Source organism: Gallus gallus, chromosome 9, assembly GCF_016699485.2.
Source record: "Gallus gallus isolate bGalGal1 chromosome 9, bGalGal1.mat.broiler.GRCg7b, whole genome shotgun sequence".
Classification (NCBI taxonomy): domain Eukaryota; kingdom Metazoa; phylum Chordata; class Aves; order Galliformes; family Phasianidae; genus Gallus; species Gallus gallus.
In genome coordinates, this window is record NC_052540.1 from 13,546,129 (window position 1) to 13,560,884 (window position 14,756).

A 14,756-nucleotide genomic window follows, 5' to 3' on the forward strand; every position below is an offset into this window, starting at 1 on the left:
ATACGAACAGATGTATCTAATTTTCACAGAGCAGAAGTCAAACCATGAGAAAAAAAGTCTTTTCTGGTCCTAAACAGAACTTTGTTCGGGTGCTTGGGGGTATTTCTAAGCAATACGCTTAGGAAGAGAGACAAACACAAGTGAAATGGGTTCCAGTGTTTCATGCCTTTGTCCTTGCAGAGACAAACCATCCAGCATAGCTTCAGCTTCAAGCTGTGAGCTTGGCCTCAGATGTAAAGGCTTGCAGTTCTGCACGCAGTGGAATCCAGCATTCTCTCAACATTTGTTCTGAGAGCAACAAACACCTTGCAACAGTTTGATGGGTAGTAGAAAGAGTAGTAAAATTGCACTAGCTCTGTTGAAGCAATAAGAGCAGCAGTGTCCTTACCTGTTGCCTCACTGTGCCAGCATCCACCATTCAGCAATTGTCAATGAATGTCAGTAGGTGCAAATTTTCTGCCTGGAGGAATTCAATGACACACCTTTGCTTCATACACACTTCCATGTCAGATTCCGCTTTGTCAGACCATTCCTCTGTAGTCATCTGTCACGTGGCAACAAAATGTAATGGAGTATTGGTGGGAAGGATCAATCTCCACTGCCATACCACCAATATCTGCTTCTGACATTGTCTGACAATATCATAAAATAGGTGGCATTACTTTTGGAGCAGCCATGGTAAATAAAAGCTGTTTATATGCCAACAAACAGCAAAGGTTGGCTCTGGAGGTTGATTGCAAGCTATTTGAATCTTGTAGTTCCTGTTTTCAGCTCTGCCAGACTCACTGACAGCCTAGTTCAGGGCAACTGGAACCATTTAACCAATTAATATTACTTTTGATAACTTCTCACAAAGCATTCTGCAGTTTATCCGTTCACTTTCCAAACATCTCATTCCCCCCCATCCTATTTCATCATTCAGAATGGCCACATATGGACAAAACATCTGAGCCATTTAAAATGCATCTGCCTGAGATTACCAAGAAACCCATGCCTGGAGAGTTCTTTGGAGTCTAACGTTCTATCTCTCATGAGCTGGTAGGGCATTTTTGCCCTTATTTTACTTAGGTCTACTCAGCACCAGTGCTTTGGTTTCCATTTCCTTGGTCTGCTGCAGCAGGGCTGTTAGGATTCAGCTCACAGTGCCTTGTAATGAGAAAGCCATCAGCTTTGCTTGATATCTGAAAGAAGGGGTTGGAAAAAAGACAGGGCACTGCTGGGGAAGAGGTGCTGGTGGGAGAAGGAAAATGGTGTATGAATCATAATGACTTCAGCAGTATCAACATGGCTGAAACGTGGCCCCTAGTGAATTACTCAAAGAATTTTATCAGGGTTGCATCTGAAGACATCAAATTGGGGTCTGTTCTGGCAGACACACATTCTGTGTGCCCTGAGGGTCCCTCTCATATTTCCAAGGCAGGAAGAATATAGAAAAGTACTTGGAAACCCAAGAGAGAACAGTCAGACTGACCAGAACCAGCCATACAGCTGCAGAAAAATCCATCACTGCGGAAGCCAGGAGGGAACCAATCCCAGGAGGAGACTGGGAGCACTGGGACCAGGGTGTCCTCCAGCAGAGTGGGCAGATCACTTCCCAGGTGCTGCCTGGTGAGCAAGGCTCCAGCACTTACCATTTCCTGAGACCACAGGTAACAACAGCAGGTTAAAGAACTCACTTTTATTCAGAGAGAAGGGATTTAAAAGGTTTGACCAAGTTCTTTTAAACCACAGTGGATAAAGCACCGTGCTGCACAGTGCACTCCTGCACGGCTGGGCTCCCATTGAGCTCATTAGCAAAGTCTTGTTTGCAAAACCCTGCAGTCTCCTCCTTCCCTGGGTATTCCCCCCATATGCACCGCTTCTGCCTCCCTTCCTGCATCCCTGCATCCATGCCACCCTGCCAGCAGGACCTGCCCTCCCACAAGAAATGCTGAGGAGATGCTCACATATGTTCAGCTCCACTTTGCGATGTAATTAAGGAGAAGGACTCGCCAACATAGGCAGCCCTGACTGCTGCTCTGTGTGCCGTTGCAGGTCCCTGGCTCAGATCATCATCAGCAAGACAGCTGGAATGTTGCTGCAGTCCTTTGTGCCTGACAGCGAGTGAGGCAATGTAGAAAGACACCAAGTCTGCCTCTGATACTGCATAAATGTCACATCAGAAGCTCCAGTAAATGTCTTCCATGGGCTCAGCACCTGTAGCGCCACCAAGCTCCATCTCTCAGCTAGAGGACATAGAAGTCATTGTTGTTCGATAGATCGCTGTAATGGCAGAGGGCAAGGGCTGGGCCCTGTGCAGGCGGGGGCTCGGGGCGGCTCCTGACTGGCACCCCCTGCCCCTCGGCCTTGCAGAGGTGGGTCTCCCACCTGGGCTCAGCCACCGCCCGCCGCTTGCGCTTCAGTCTGCTGCCGCCATGGCAGTAGGTCCCACAGCACCGGCAGGCCAAGAAGCGCGAAGCCCGGTGCTTGGCCTTCGGTGTGGAGGCCGGGGGCGTGAGGGCTCCCTGCGGCTCAGGCCGACCTTTCAACCGACTCTTTCTCCTCTGGATGGGATCAGGGCTGATGTCAGACTGGGAGGAGCAGCTCTCATTCCAGCCGGAGCCGGCACTCAGGCTGCGCAGTGGCAGCGCGAGCCGCAGGGCCTTCCAGAAGTGCGAGCCCGAGCGCTTGGACTTCTCCCCCTTCCAGGTGACGAAGGAGACGGACTCCTTCAGCTGGAGGATGCTGGGGTGGGTGCACTGCAGCGGCCTGTACTCCACAACAATGAGCTTGGTGGCGATGGTGTTCTGGCACATGATGCCCAGCTTGAACTCCAGCAGGCTGATGCTCTTCTCCGTCAGGTAATCAGGGCTCAGCACCACGATCATCCTGCGGCTCCTCTGGATGAAGTCAAACACCGCTTCGGTGGTATCTAAGAGCGTAAAGGAGAGGAGTTGGGGTGCACAAGGGTCGGGGTGCAGGGAGAAAAAAGCCAGAGGAAGCTGTTTGATGGCAAGCCTGCACAGATCCCCCCCTCCCCACCAAAGGCCTGTCACAAGCCCAGTGAATTTCCACTTGGTGACCTACGTTCCTGTCAGCTGGTCCTGCAGGAGCAACATCAGCGTTTTTGCTTCACATTTGGCTTTTGAGAAGGCTGAAGTGGTACATGAGAGGCCAGAACAACAGGACAAGCCGGGACCGTACTCTGACTCAGCACTGCATGGCATGCTGCTGCCCAGGGGAGTTTTGTAAAACAAAGGTCTTGGTTGGCGTCACCTGCCTGCAGCTCGGGCAGCACCCTGCGCCAAGGGGAACCAATTGCCCCACCATACCACCAAGGCTAAGGCCCACCTCCCTCCCTCTCATGCTGCTCATCCTGAAATGGAAGCCTCCAAACATAGAAAGCGCAAAATGTCAGCCTTAAACATCTCCATCAGATCCCCTCTCTGCAATGTGGGGGGATGAAAATATTGTCCTTCAAAGCTTTTCTTGGGGTTGATTGCAGCTTGTACAGCTCAGCAAGATGCTCGGTTGGAACGGCGCCAGACAAGGGCAGCATCTCTTTCATTATGAGCACTGAAAAGCAGCAAACCTGAAGGATGTCCTTGGAGTTCTATCTATGGTTCGGGATGCAGTAAGCATATTGAAGTGTCATGGCTAATGGGTGAGCAGCGGAAAGTATGGGAATTAATAGGGCTGTGGCACTTAGCAAATTAACTCCAGATGATTAACAGAACTATGAAACTTAACAAAAAAAAAAAAAAAAAAAAGTATAAGGCCACCCACTTCCTGCATGCTGGTGCTGGCGATGGGGGGTACCTGAGGACATGCAGTGTTAGAGCAGGGCAGAAGTACTGGGTAAGTGGCAAGAGAAGCCTCCTGGTATGTGAGGGGTTGTGGCAGTGAGGATGCCTGCAGACAGGCCAGGTCTATGCCCTGAAGAGGAATGGCAGCAGCGTCCAACTCCCCTCTGTCAGCTGAAGTTCATATAAGTAACAATACCACTCCTTACATATGATGGCCATGCTGTTATTCTTGCAGCCCTTGGCTCTCTCTTTTTCCTTATCTCACTTTCCTTATCTGAATGCATCTTATTTTAAGACCATAAAAAATAAATGCTTCTTCAAAGACATGACTAGCTGTAAACCACAATGTCCCTAGATTATCTGGGGACAGAGGACTTAGGATAGGAAAAATGATTGAACAATTAATATCCTAATGGAGGAAGTAGGGCACTTTGTTTTGTTCTTTAACAATGGAATTTGAATTGAACTATTTGGAGTATTATTTTCTTGTACAAAAGTTTTATGGGGATTCCCCCCCACTCACACACACACTCACAGGAAAACACTGATTCATTGAAACCAGAAGTAGATGACAAAGCCAGCTCTGTCAGAATTGCCACTTAAAGCTGCAGGATGCTCTAACCACTCTATTTCAAAGGCATAAAGAATCGGCACCAATCTCCTAATTGACTGAGTCCAGGCCTCATTCAAACCTTTCTATAACTAACTGAGATCTATTTTGAAATCAGCCAAACTTCAACATCTTCTGAAAGAAAAAGCTCCTTTGCTGGCTTGAAAGGTCTTTCTTTTTGAAAGTGGAATCACAGAATCATGGAGAAATGCAGGCAGGAGCAGCCCCTGGGAGGTCACCTGTTCCACCCTCCTGCACACAAAGAACAGGTCCAACTGATGTGAATGATTCCAAAACTGCTGAAATAAAGTGTTTTCACTGAGCTGACAATGATGGTTTTCTTTTATCCATTTTAAATTTGCAACATTTTGAAACTCATTTTTTTTTCACAGGCAAGATGTTCAAACTCCTGAAGATGTGTTTTATTCCTGAGAATGGTATGCCTTTGGACTTGGCTGACCAAGACATATGAGACCATCACAGGTGTTTCCTTGTTCACTGCAGGGGAGTTGGACTAGATGACCCTTAAGGATCCCTTCCAACTCAAAAGATTCTATGGTTCCATTTGTTTCGCTAGTGGTCTTGAAGTCTTGGGCTCTCTCTGAACTTACCTGCTACCATGCAGTCAAAGGAAAAAGTTAAGAAAGTAGCTCAGATGAGAAGAAAAAAAACCAAAACACTGACAACCTTTTCTAGTCCAGCTACCTGAAGGTGATGGGCAAAGCAGCCTAAGACCAAGTCTGATTTCTCTGCATAAGGCAGACACATTTCCAAAACTCCAGCTCATTGCTCAGCTTCTCAAGCAAAAGGATGGTGTTTCCTTCCTGTTTTTCTATCCTGTGATTGCTCTATGGGTTAGAGGCTTTCTGAGTGTGCATGTTCACTTCTGGGTGACATGTGATATGCACATGCACATCGTGAAATGGCCATTCCCCCCTCTAAAGCAGCATCCCCAAACGATCCTGATATTTAGACTACATACATCTTTCTTTAACACCCTTTTGTAGATGTAATGGGGAGGAAAATGATACTCATGACAAATGCACAAGGACTGAAATGCAAAAGTGAAAATGTTTTATTGAAAAGCAAAATAGAATAATACTGACGCTTCACAGACCAAATAACACAAAGGCAAAAATATACAGAAAAGAGAAGGGAAAACTCTGTAACAGCTACATGACATCAAACAGTGTAGGGAAAGAAATATTATTTCCAATTCGTGGAAGGTTGTTTCTCTAGGAAATAACAATGAGGAACTCTGTATGAGCTGCATGTTGATAAATGTTAGGTTACAGCACGGAGACATACAAAAGAATCAAGTGAACTGGACAGACGCTGTGACAGAAGCCATCATGGAAACCAGATGGAGCACTGGATGAAATGGTAGGTGTACCAGAGCAGCTCTCAGAGCGACACTGCAGCAGGGTCTGGGGGCCATCCCTGGCCTGGAAGATCCCCATGAGGCCCACGGTGATGTGTATTTTTAAGTCACATTTTTAGTCAGATTAGACTCTAATACAGTCCTGCTTTGGCCTCATGGCCTTCCCTCTGCCTGAACATCTTGCAGCTGATCACAGGGATGCCAAAAACTCCAACAGAAATGGGAAGCTGGGCAAAATGATGCAGTTAGAATGAGTTCACGAAGCTTAGCATGGCCTTGGGTGCTACCTCCTGCCAATGAAGCTCTCTGGAGTGCGGGAAGCAGCTCTGCCTCTCCACCGACTGCCACAGGAAGAAGGTTCAGCAACAGCAAAGCTTTTATGTGTCCAGAGCAGATGAAGAGCTCCATGACCTTCAGTGAAGCTGACTGAAATTTTTCACGTGCTTAAAGCAAAACTTATTTGGGGGTGAGGGAGAGAGTGGGTAAGGGATGGAGGAGGTGGGAAAGAAGGAATTGCTACATGTTCCACGTTGGTACAGTACCTGTCCCAGTGATGAGGGTGGCTGGGGCTGCCCGCTGCCCTGCCACAACACTATTAAGCACAAGAGGCTACAAGCAGGGGCTTTGCTAATGCTAGGATTCAGACCCACATCTTCAAGGCTGGGCTGATCCCCAGGAGGCCCTCAAACTTTGCTGCCAGCTGAATGAATAGTGCATAGACACCACCTCGTAGTGCTTTTTTATGCCATTATCAACAGCTATGCTTCACCCATTGAACACCAATGGAGAGAAACCATGAGTCAGAAGTGACTCAGGAGCACCCATTATCTACAAAAAATAAGCATGCACTTAGTGTGTGTAGTACCGAATTCCACAATTAAGTGGGAAGGCCCTTGTATGGGGAGCTGCAGGAGAACAGACACCCCTGGACCTTGTAGTATTATGTGAAAATGTGAATAACAGCACCAATCAATGCCAGGGTCCTGCTGTGCTTTGGTTTGTCCTACAAGGGAGGGGACACCCCCATTCCTGTGCTGAAAGGCTTGTGTGCTGGGGGTTAATCCACAAGGTATTTTCTTACGCTCATTGCATTCTATTGAAGCAAAAGCTTGTACGCAGTGGGTTTCATACTTCCATTTTGTGCAAAAATTGCAGAACATGAAATACATCCCCTGTTCAGCAACTGGAAACAAGAGGGGTAGAAGTTTATCCTGTAAAACCAAGTCCAGTTTAAACCTCAGCCCCAAATGACAAACTACGTTAATCAGACGCAGGCAGAGCAAACCAAGTCTTACCCAGCTGGATGGAGCTTTCAATAAGCTCAAGTACTTTTGCTGGATTCTCTGGAGAGCTAGGCACATAACCACTGTTCTCTCAAAGCCTTCAGCAGCACCATGCACAATGCTTTCCCCAGCCAGCAGCACAGAGACGGCAGGTGGGCTCAGTAGTATACCAGGGTTCCTTGCAGTGCTTGTATAATCCCTGAGCTTACTCTTCAAAGAGGCACCTCTCAGAGATGCTCCATGGCCTGTGCTAATGAGGGGTATCCCCTATATTACAAACATTACAGACCTGAAGATTTAGGATGTTCAGAAGACTGGAGAGTCCTAGAGACAGACCACTTATTAGTAGAAATGCTACAATACAAATAGCACCTAGAAGAGCACATTTAAAAAAAATGTATACATACATTGCTTCTGTAACAGCAACTCCATATTGCTAAACTATCTGAATGCATCTGCTCCTATAGAAATGTGTGGAGAGAAGATGAGGAGCTTCAAGAGTTTATGCTTCCCCCACCAATGCAGAAATGTGTGGTCCCACAGCAATCAGGATTACAGGGCTGGGATGCTGATCACAGCATTGTAGGGGTCAGAAGGGACCTTCAGAGATTATGGAGTCCAACCCCCCTTCAAAGTAAGCCCCTACAGTAGGCTATGCAGGTAAGCAGCCAGGTGGGTCTTGAATATCTCCAGAGGAGAAGAATCCACAATGTCCCTGGGCAGCCTGTTACAGTGCTCCATCACCCTCACTGTGAAGAAGTTCCCTCGCGTATTGGTGCAAAACTTCCTATGCTGAAGGTTATGGCTGTTTCCCTTTGTCCAATCCCCATAGACCGCTGAAAAGAGATTGGCCATGTCTCTCTGACTCCCACACTTAAGACATTTAAAAACATAAATAAGATCACTTCTGAGTCTTCTTTTCTCAAGGCTGAACAGACCCACTTCGCTCAGCCTTTCCTCACAGGAGAGATGCTCCAGGCCCTTTATCATCTTTGTGGCCCTCTGCTGGCCCTTCTCCAGGAGATCCCTGTCTTCTTTGTACCCAGAATTGGATATAGTACTCCAAGTAAGGCCTGACCAGGGCAGAGTAGAGGGGGAGGATCACCTCCCTTGACCTGCTCACCACACTCCTTTTAATGTACCCCAGGATCCTATTGGCCTTCTTGACCACCAGGGCACACTGCTGGCTCATTACCAACCTGTCATCCACCAGGACCCCCAGGTCCTTCTCCTCAGAGCTCCTCTCCAGCAGGTCATCCTCCAGTCTGTACTGATACTTGCGGTTATTCCTTCCCAGGTGCAAGACTCTACACTGTTAAACCTCATCTAGTTTATTGCTGCCCAGCACTCCAGGTCAAAATGAAAGGCTCTATATTGGAGCCACCATTCAAATTGAACCCTAGCCTGGTACCTTATAGGTACCAACAATCAGGACAGAGTGAATGGAAAAGAGGAAAGAAGCCCTGCCTTGGAAGCTAAGGAATGTCCCATAGGAACTGGATCAAGGAGTACTGGAGTGTACAAAGGCCACATTATGACAAGGCACTGGCTGCATCCCATCTGAAGACCCCAGATATAGACCCTGAGACCAGGGCTTCTGTGGTTCGTTACAAGGGTGTGCAATCACAGAGAGAAGTGTATGTATCTTTGGTCTTTCTACTGCCAGGACAGTAGAAAAGCTGTAGGGAGGCACAACTGTCCTCTGAAACACTTGGGACATAAACCCAGCCTGAGCTCCTTCCCAGTCTCTGGCTTAACTTCTATATTTTTTGGTGGGTTTTTCTGTTTTGGGGGTGGGCTCTGGATTGTGATTTTTTTTTTTTTTTTGTATTAGTTTGTTGGGTTGTTGTTTTTTTTTTGCTGATGGCATCAAACATTTCTTAGGGAGACGTATGAGGGCTCTTGCCCATCAGGGCTCGAACTCCTGATAATTTTTTTTACTGGCAGTTCCAGCTGTAGCTCTTTCCAGAACCTGCCCTTTGGGAACTTTGATTTCTCTCCTTTCCATTTAATGATAGTCAAGGCTGCCTTGGCCTGCTTCAGCTCCTTCACTTTGCTCTTCTTGATGACTTTGTACTGCACTAGAATGACTTTGATGTTGCCCTTGGAGGCCATATTCTCTAGACCAGCCTTGAGCTCCAGCAGGGCCTGTGTCCCCTGCATGACGTAGTTGGGGCTCAGGACAACAAGCAGACGTTGGCTTTTCTGGATGAAGCTCAGGGTTTCGTCTGTGACAACTGGGAGAAAGAAACATCAGGGTGGTTAGTGAAGGCTGAGAACAGGCTGCTGAGCTGTTCATGTGATTCCTCATAGCTTTTAGAGGGGAATAATGAAATCCCTCAGATGCCCTTTCCAAAGACCACACTGGTGCTTCCCAAGCTGTGCAAGACCTCCTAGCCCATGGCCCCATAGAGGAACCTCTATGTTTCTTGTGGGTTAATTTACTTTGGAAATACTGTTATATCAACCAATTTCACACTAGTTGTTCCTGTTGCTATCACTGATGAAAGCAGATCTAAGTATTGCTAAAAGTGACATGTAAACTACTCAGAGGACTTTTAATGATGTGTCCAAAAAATGACAAATCACAGTGGATCATCTTTGATTTTCTAAAACCTGCATGTAGATTGTCCTTAGCCACCTTTCTGTAATTAATGTGAAAATCCCCCGTAAGCACAAATCCCAATGCTTGCTCTCTCTGCTGCAGGGTCTCCCACGCTGCATTGACAACAGAATGCTCCTGAGTGGTCAGAAAACACAATGGAGAATAAAATAACACTGACAGGCAACTTCATTTAGTTGTCAAGCACATTTGATTAGTTCCTGTCAGCAAAGTCATAGGATAATCAATCTCCCACTGTTCCTTCACCAAGGACAACATAACTCTCCCAGCAACACAGATGTACACTCCAGAGGCATGGCACCAGCTGCCAAAAGCTATTTCCTGGTCTGCTCTGCTTCCCCAAGAAGATTAGTCAAATCCTAGCTCAGAAGCAGTGGGGAGGACCCAGTAGCATTGCTAACTGCAGCCACAAGCCAGCAAAGTAGAGCTCAGCTGGGCTGGTCCTCAGAGCTTGCTGGATTGAGGCTGGTAGTGGCAGTGAGCTGGGATAGGAGCACCTTTTAGGTGATGGTGAAGGGCAAGGGAGCTCAGGATTGCTGTGCTGGAAAGAAAATGAAACTCTCCAAAGGAAAAAGAAGAGTGACATGAAGTTTGTGAGTACACTTTTGGCCCACAGCAATCTTAGGCAGCTGAGAGGTGGAAGATGCTCTGTCAGTGCCAGTTTCACAAACTTCCATTCTGGGTGATTTTCTACATCCTACACACAACAAAATATTCTTAACCATAACAACTAATTTTATGCTATGTTAGACACAGATTTTCTAATTAATGAAGGTGAGTAGGAGGCCTGCTGGGAGGGCACGTTATCATCTCAGAGATGCTGGTAGGGCACATTCCACACCTCCCTGAAGCAGGCACTTCTGGTTTTTCCAGGTTTTCACTAATGTCCTACGTGAGCTAGCAGCCCAGTCCAGCATCACACTCCTCTGTTTATTTATTTATTTTTAAAGCCTTGACTGTATCCCCCTTTCCTAAGGCAGCTCAGAAGCTGTGTGTGAATGTCAGTGGATGTTTCCTTTGTGCTGATAAAACAGCCACTCCCACACATCACTCTTGGAGAAAGCAACTGAAATAACCACAGCCACCACTTGTTCCAGGCCACCAGAAAATCTTCTGTGGACATCTGTGACATTGTCACATGAAGCAAAACCATTAGAAAATACTAACAAAAGATTGTTCTTAGAGATGGGGAGGATAGAAGCTAGTCTGAAATGGCCAGCTCTCATCAGCTGTCCCTGCCCCCAGCAGGGGGACTGAAACTTGACCTTTAAGGTCCCTTCCAACCCAAGCCACACATTCTATGAGCTTATGCTCAGTACCTCAAAGACCAGTAAAGAAGAGAGGATGTACATGGAGCACAGCCCCCCGTGAAGTACTCACTTCCCCCAGGGAGGCTGTCTCTGTCGAAGATACACAGCTTGTACCCAAACTCATTCTCCAGGACTCCCCGTAGCGTCAGCAGCACAAACTCTTCCTCCTCCGCGTTGCGTGCGTAGGACACGTACACATCATACTCCTTCCCATCTGAACATTGAAAGAGTGCAGAGAAATACAAACAGCAGAAAAGACACTTGTGATACTGCACATGCTGAGTCTTTGATTTTCTTCAGGGAAAAAGTAAATACAAAGGCTTGATATGAGCCCGGGTCAAGACATCAATTTCCATATCTCTAAGGCAGCAGTGCTGCCTCTGGTTGCCCAGGCTGAACGTGAAGGTACCCAGACACCATTGGGCTGCTGAAGACAAAAGACTGCAGTAACATAACCAACTTGTTCTGTCCCACATCCTTTTCTTCCACTTCTGACACTGCATCCTCCTATTGTTGTCTACCCATGTGAGCAATCCCACCAGACATTCGCATTCTGCCTACAATCTCTGAAAGCCATAGCATCCCCTTCACCCAACAAGCATTCCAACACCCTCCTATCCTACAGAGAACAATATCTCAGCTTAGACTCCCACGAAGAGAAATTCCCAGTAACACAGGGAAGATGCGGTCATACTGAGGAAGAAGGGTACTTAATTATCTCATCCTTTTGGATGCCTTCCCACATTTTAAAGCAAATCGCTCCGGATTTGAGAATCCCTGCATAGAATCGGAGAAGCCAGGCAATTACTTATAAAATAAGACCTCTAACTCCTTACCTAGAATGGTTTCATCTGTTCCAAAATGAGCTCGATAGAAGAGGACCATTTCAAGCCAATAAACATGATAGATGACAATCAGCACCACGACAAGCAGGATGGTTGCTCCTAGTCCACAGGCCAGCTCCACAGTATACTTTGGTGCTGCAACTGGATGTAAAAAAGAACAAGGGTCCAGGTTTACCAAATAGGCTGCACCTTCAGCTAAGCAGGATCGAGTATGTGCTATATGTAGTCAAATGATGCAGAGGAACACTGGGAAATAGAAGCCAAGAGCCAAGCTGGCCCTTCAGACAAAGGTGGCCAAACCAAAGCTTGTCTGGCAGGACATGTGACAGCAGACCCATAGATGGAAATCACTTGCACAGCCCAAAGCCAGTATATGAACATGATCCTCTCATGAGGATATGCAACCTCTTTGGGCAGCACAACAGCACATACTTCTAGAAGGGTCAGCCAAAGCTCACCTGCAACAACATAAAGGCAATGGCCACTGCTTTCCCTCCCCATCACACACCCGCAGTTCTTGTGCCACATCCCAGAATGATAACAAGGATATAAATAGCCCTGACCTGACTGTTTTCTAGCACAAAGAAGAATCAGTTCATACCAGAAAAGTTGTAGCATTTACAAACAAAGACAACCCTGTGGGCAACAAAACAGGATCACAGCCTCCCTTCCAATTCGTATGGTATCTGTCATGATGCTGCTCTGCTTCTTTGTGTTATGGGCAAAAAAAGCTGTAGTTCTGGACAACTCTTTTTTTTTTTAAATAGTGACTCATGGCAGCTCACATGCATGCTGGCAAACTGCATGATATGAGAAGTGAATGGAAACATCACCAAATTTCAAGATCTATTAAATTTTATTAGAAACTTAATTATCAAAGGGAAAATGCGAGGAATTTAACACGTTTCATTACGTGATGAGAAGCAGAAGTACAAGGAAAAGAAGGGAAAGCATCCAGAAAAAAAAAAAAAAAAAAATCAGGAAACTTTTATAACCTAATGTAATGAAATAGCTGCAGCCAACAGATACAGCTACTTGCTAAAAACTGGAAGGTAATTGGCAAGGGGCTAGGTTCTAGGATGCCTGGTGTTCCTATGCCCAGTGGAATGGTCTGCAGTGAGCTTAGTTCAAGGTTGTTCTGCCAGCAGTGCTTGAGGCCGAATCTTGCAAGTTTCTGTGGAACAGAGCAGAAAGGAGGGGTTGTGAGTAACCAAATCTGCTCAGAGCAAACCCACTCAACTGCTGCAGGAGCAAACGTGGGAGGAAGAGAAGAGGATAGTGCAGACCAGTCCACTAGATACAGCATTCAGGCACTGCTGTTTGGGGAAAGAATTTGAAGGCTGCTACATATACAACTATTATCATCCCAGAAGAATTATGTAGGGTGAATGCACTAGCAGATGGCGTCAGTCTTTCAGTTCTATTTGTCTATTGTTCCTTCCTAGTGATCCAGAAAAGGTTCATTTCAAATGAATGGGACTAAGAATGAAAGAGGGGCAGGGACTAAGAAAAAAAGAGAAAGAACTCTTCTAGAATAGATCTCTGTGAGCCTTCTCATCCTAACAGGGAAAAGTAGGAGAAAGAACGTGTCTAGCATGATCTCCACAAGGTGGACCAGGATCTCATATGGGAGAAGGGAGGAGAGGGTCTGATCTACAGAAAGCCGTACTGAAGCTCTATATGAGCTTGATAAAGCAGCAGAATATCCACCTTACTCATGAAACCTTATATACCTATACTGAAGGCTCAGTTCTTATTACTGAGAGATGGGTCTGTGAAACAGGAAGAAATACCTTTGAAGAAAAAGATGTAGGAAAAAAATGCACTCTGAATGCAGCTTGAACAGTCTATACCTACCACACTGAGGTGGTGGTTGTATCTAGATTAGAGCATTATCACAGCAAAGAGTAAAACCACAGAACATTGCAGTCAGATCACCTCACTTCTCATGTAATGTCAGAGTGCAATGCCCCTTCTGCAGGATGCCAGCAGGTAGCACCCCTCACAAACAACTAACCTGAAATCATTTCAAATCACCCAGCCCCTTGAGTATGCATCAGCTGTAGTACATGGATAGTGTAAGAAAGTGTAAGAAAGGTTCTGCCCCTCTCTTTCTCACCAGACAATTGACCACGGCATGAGCATATGAAACATGCATACTTTGCTCCACACCACCAAATGCAATATAAGCAGCTATAAGACATCTATGCATAAAGAGTACTGTGTTTGGGAGGAAAAAAAACAAAAGCCTGAATGAAATAATTGCTCCCCTACTGTTTTGCAGGGCAAGGCTCAAGGCAGGACGGACAGCCCAGTGTGAGAGTACCTCAGTTCACAACCATGCTCTGCAAGTACTTTACCTTTCATGTGCACTATGGCCTGGCTATGGCCTTCCCCTTTGGCATTTCTGGCATAACAAGTGTAATTGCGTTTCAAGTCCTCTGGTGTGGCTTTTGCAACTGTTAGAGTCCTTATGATAGTTTTGTCTTCAAAACGTCTAGGAATTTCACTGCAAGAGGAAAACTAGAGCATTACATACTTGAACACTTAGACCTTCATCCAGGTCATTAATGAGTAAGTTGCAGAAGACCAAACCCTGTACTGACCCCTGGGGAACACTGCTATCTGCAGGCCTCCAACCAGACCACCAGCGGATCACAGCCCTCTGAGTTCTGCCATTCAGTCACCCACTCATTTTTCCCCACTGCAGACACGTCATTTTGTTTTAGAGAAAAAGAATGTTCTTGCCTACAAAGCAATAGATCCCATGAACGCAGGATTCCAACTCCACTCCACTTTCCCTGTGCAACCCTGGATAAGTCACTTTGCCTCTCTCTGCCTGAACTTACTGCTATTCTCATTTTGCAGGCATTTCCTTTTGCCTTTTTATCTTCTACGATGGTTTGCAAACCAATCGGG

General features: G+C 46.3%; 1 protein-coding gene across 14 annotated transcripts in view; it reads right to left on the reverse strand.

The window, feature by feature from the left end:
• Positions 1 to 1,663: 1,663 nt before the first annotated feature.
• IL1RAP (interleukin 1 receptor accessory protein) overlaps positions 1,664 to 14,756 on the reverse strand; it is a 41,602-nt gene continuing 28,509 nt past the window's right edge. For 6 of the 14 annotated variants that reach the window (XM_422719.6, XM_015291586.4, XM_015291585.4 and 3 more), the window contains 4 exons: positions 14,198 to 14,346; positions 11,829 to 11,978; positions 11,063 to 11,206; positions 1,664 to 2,911 (listed from right to left, as the gene is read on the reverse strand). In XM_422719.6, coding sequence (XP_422719.4) covers positions 2,226 to 2,911; positions 11,063 to 11,206; positions 11,829 to 11,978; positions 14,198 to 14,346 — 1,129 coding nt within the window. In that variant the 3' untranslated portion in view covers positions 1,664 to 2,225. Of the gene's footprint in view, positions 2,912 to 5,447; positions 9,297 to 11,062; positions 11,207 to 11,828; positions 11,979 to 12,674; positions 13,012 to 14,197; positions 14,347 to 14,756 lie in introns of those variants that run through there. The other 8 variants (XM_015291581.3, XM_040705812.2, XM_046898512.1 and 5 more) reach the window with 2 other exon arrangements.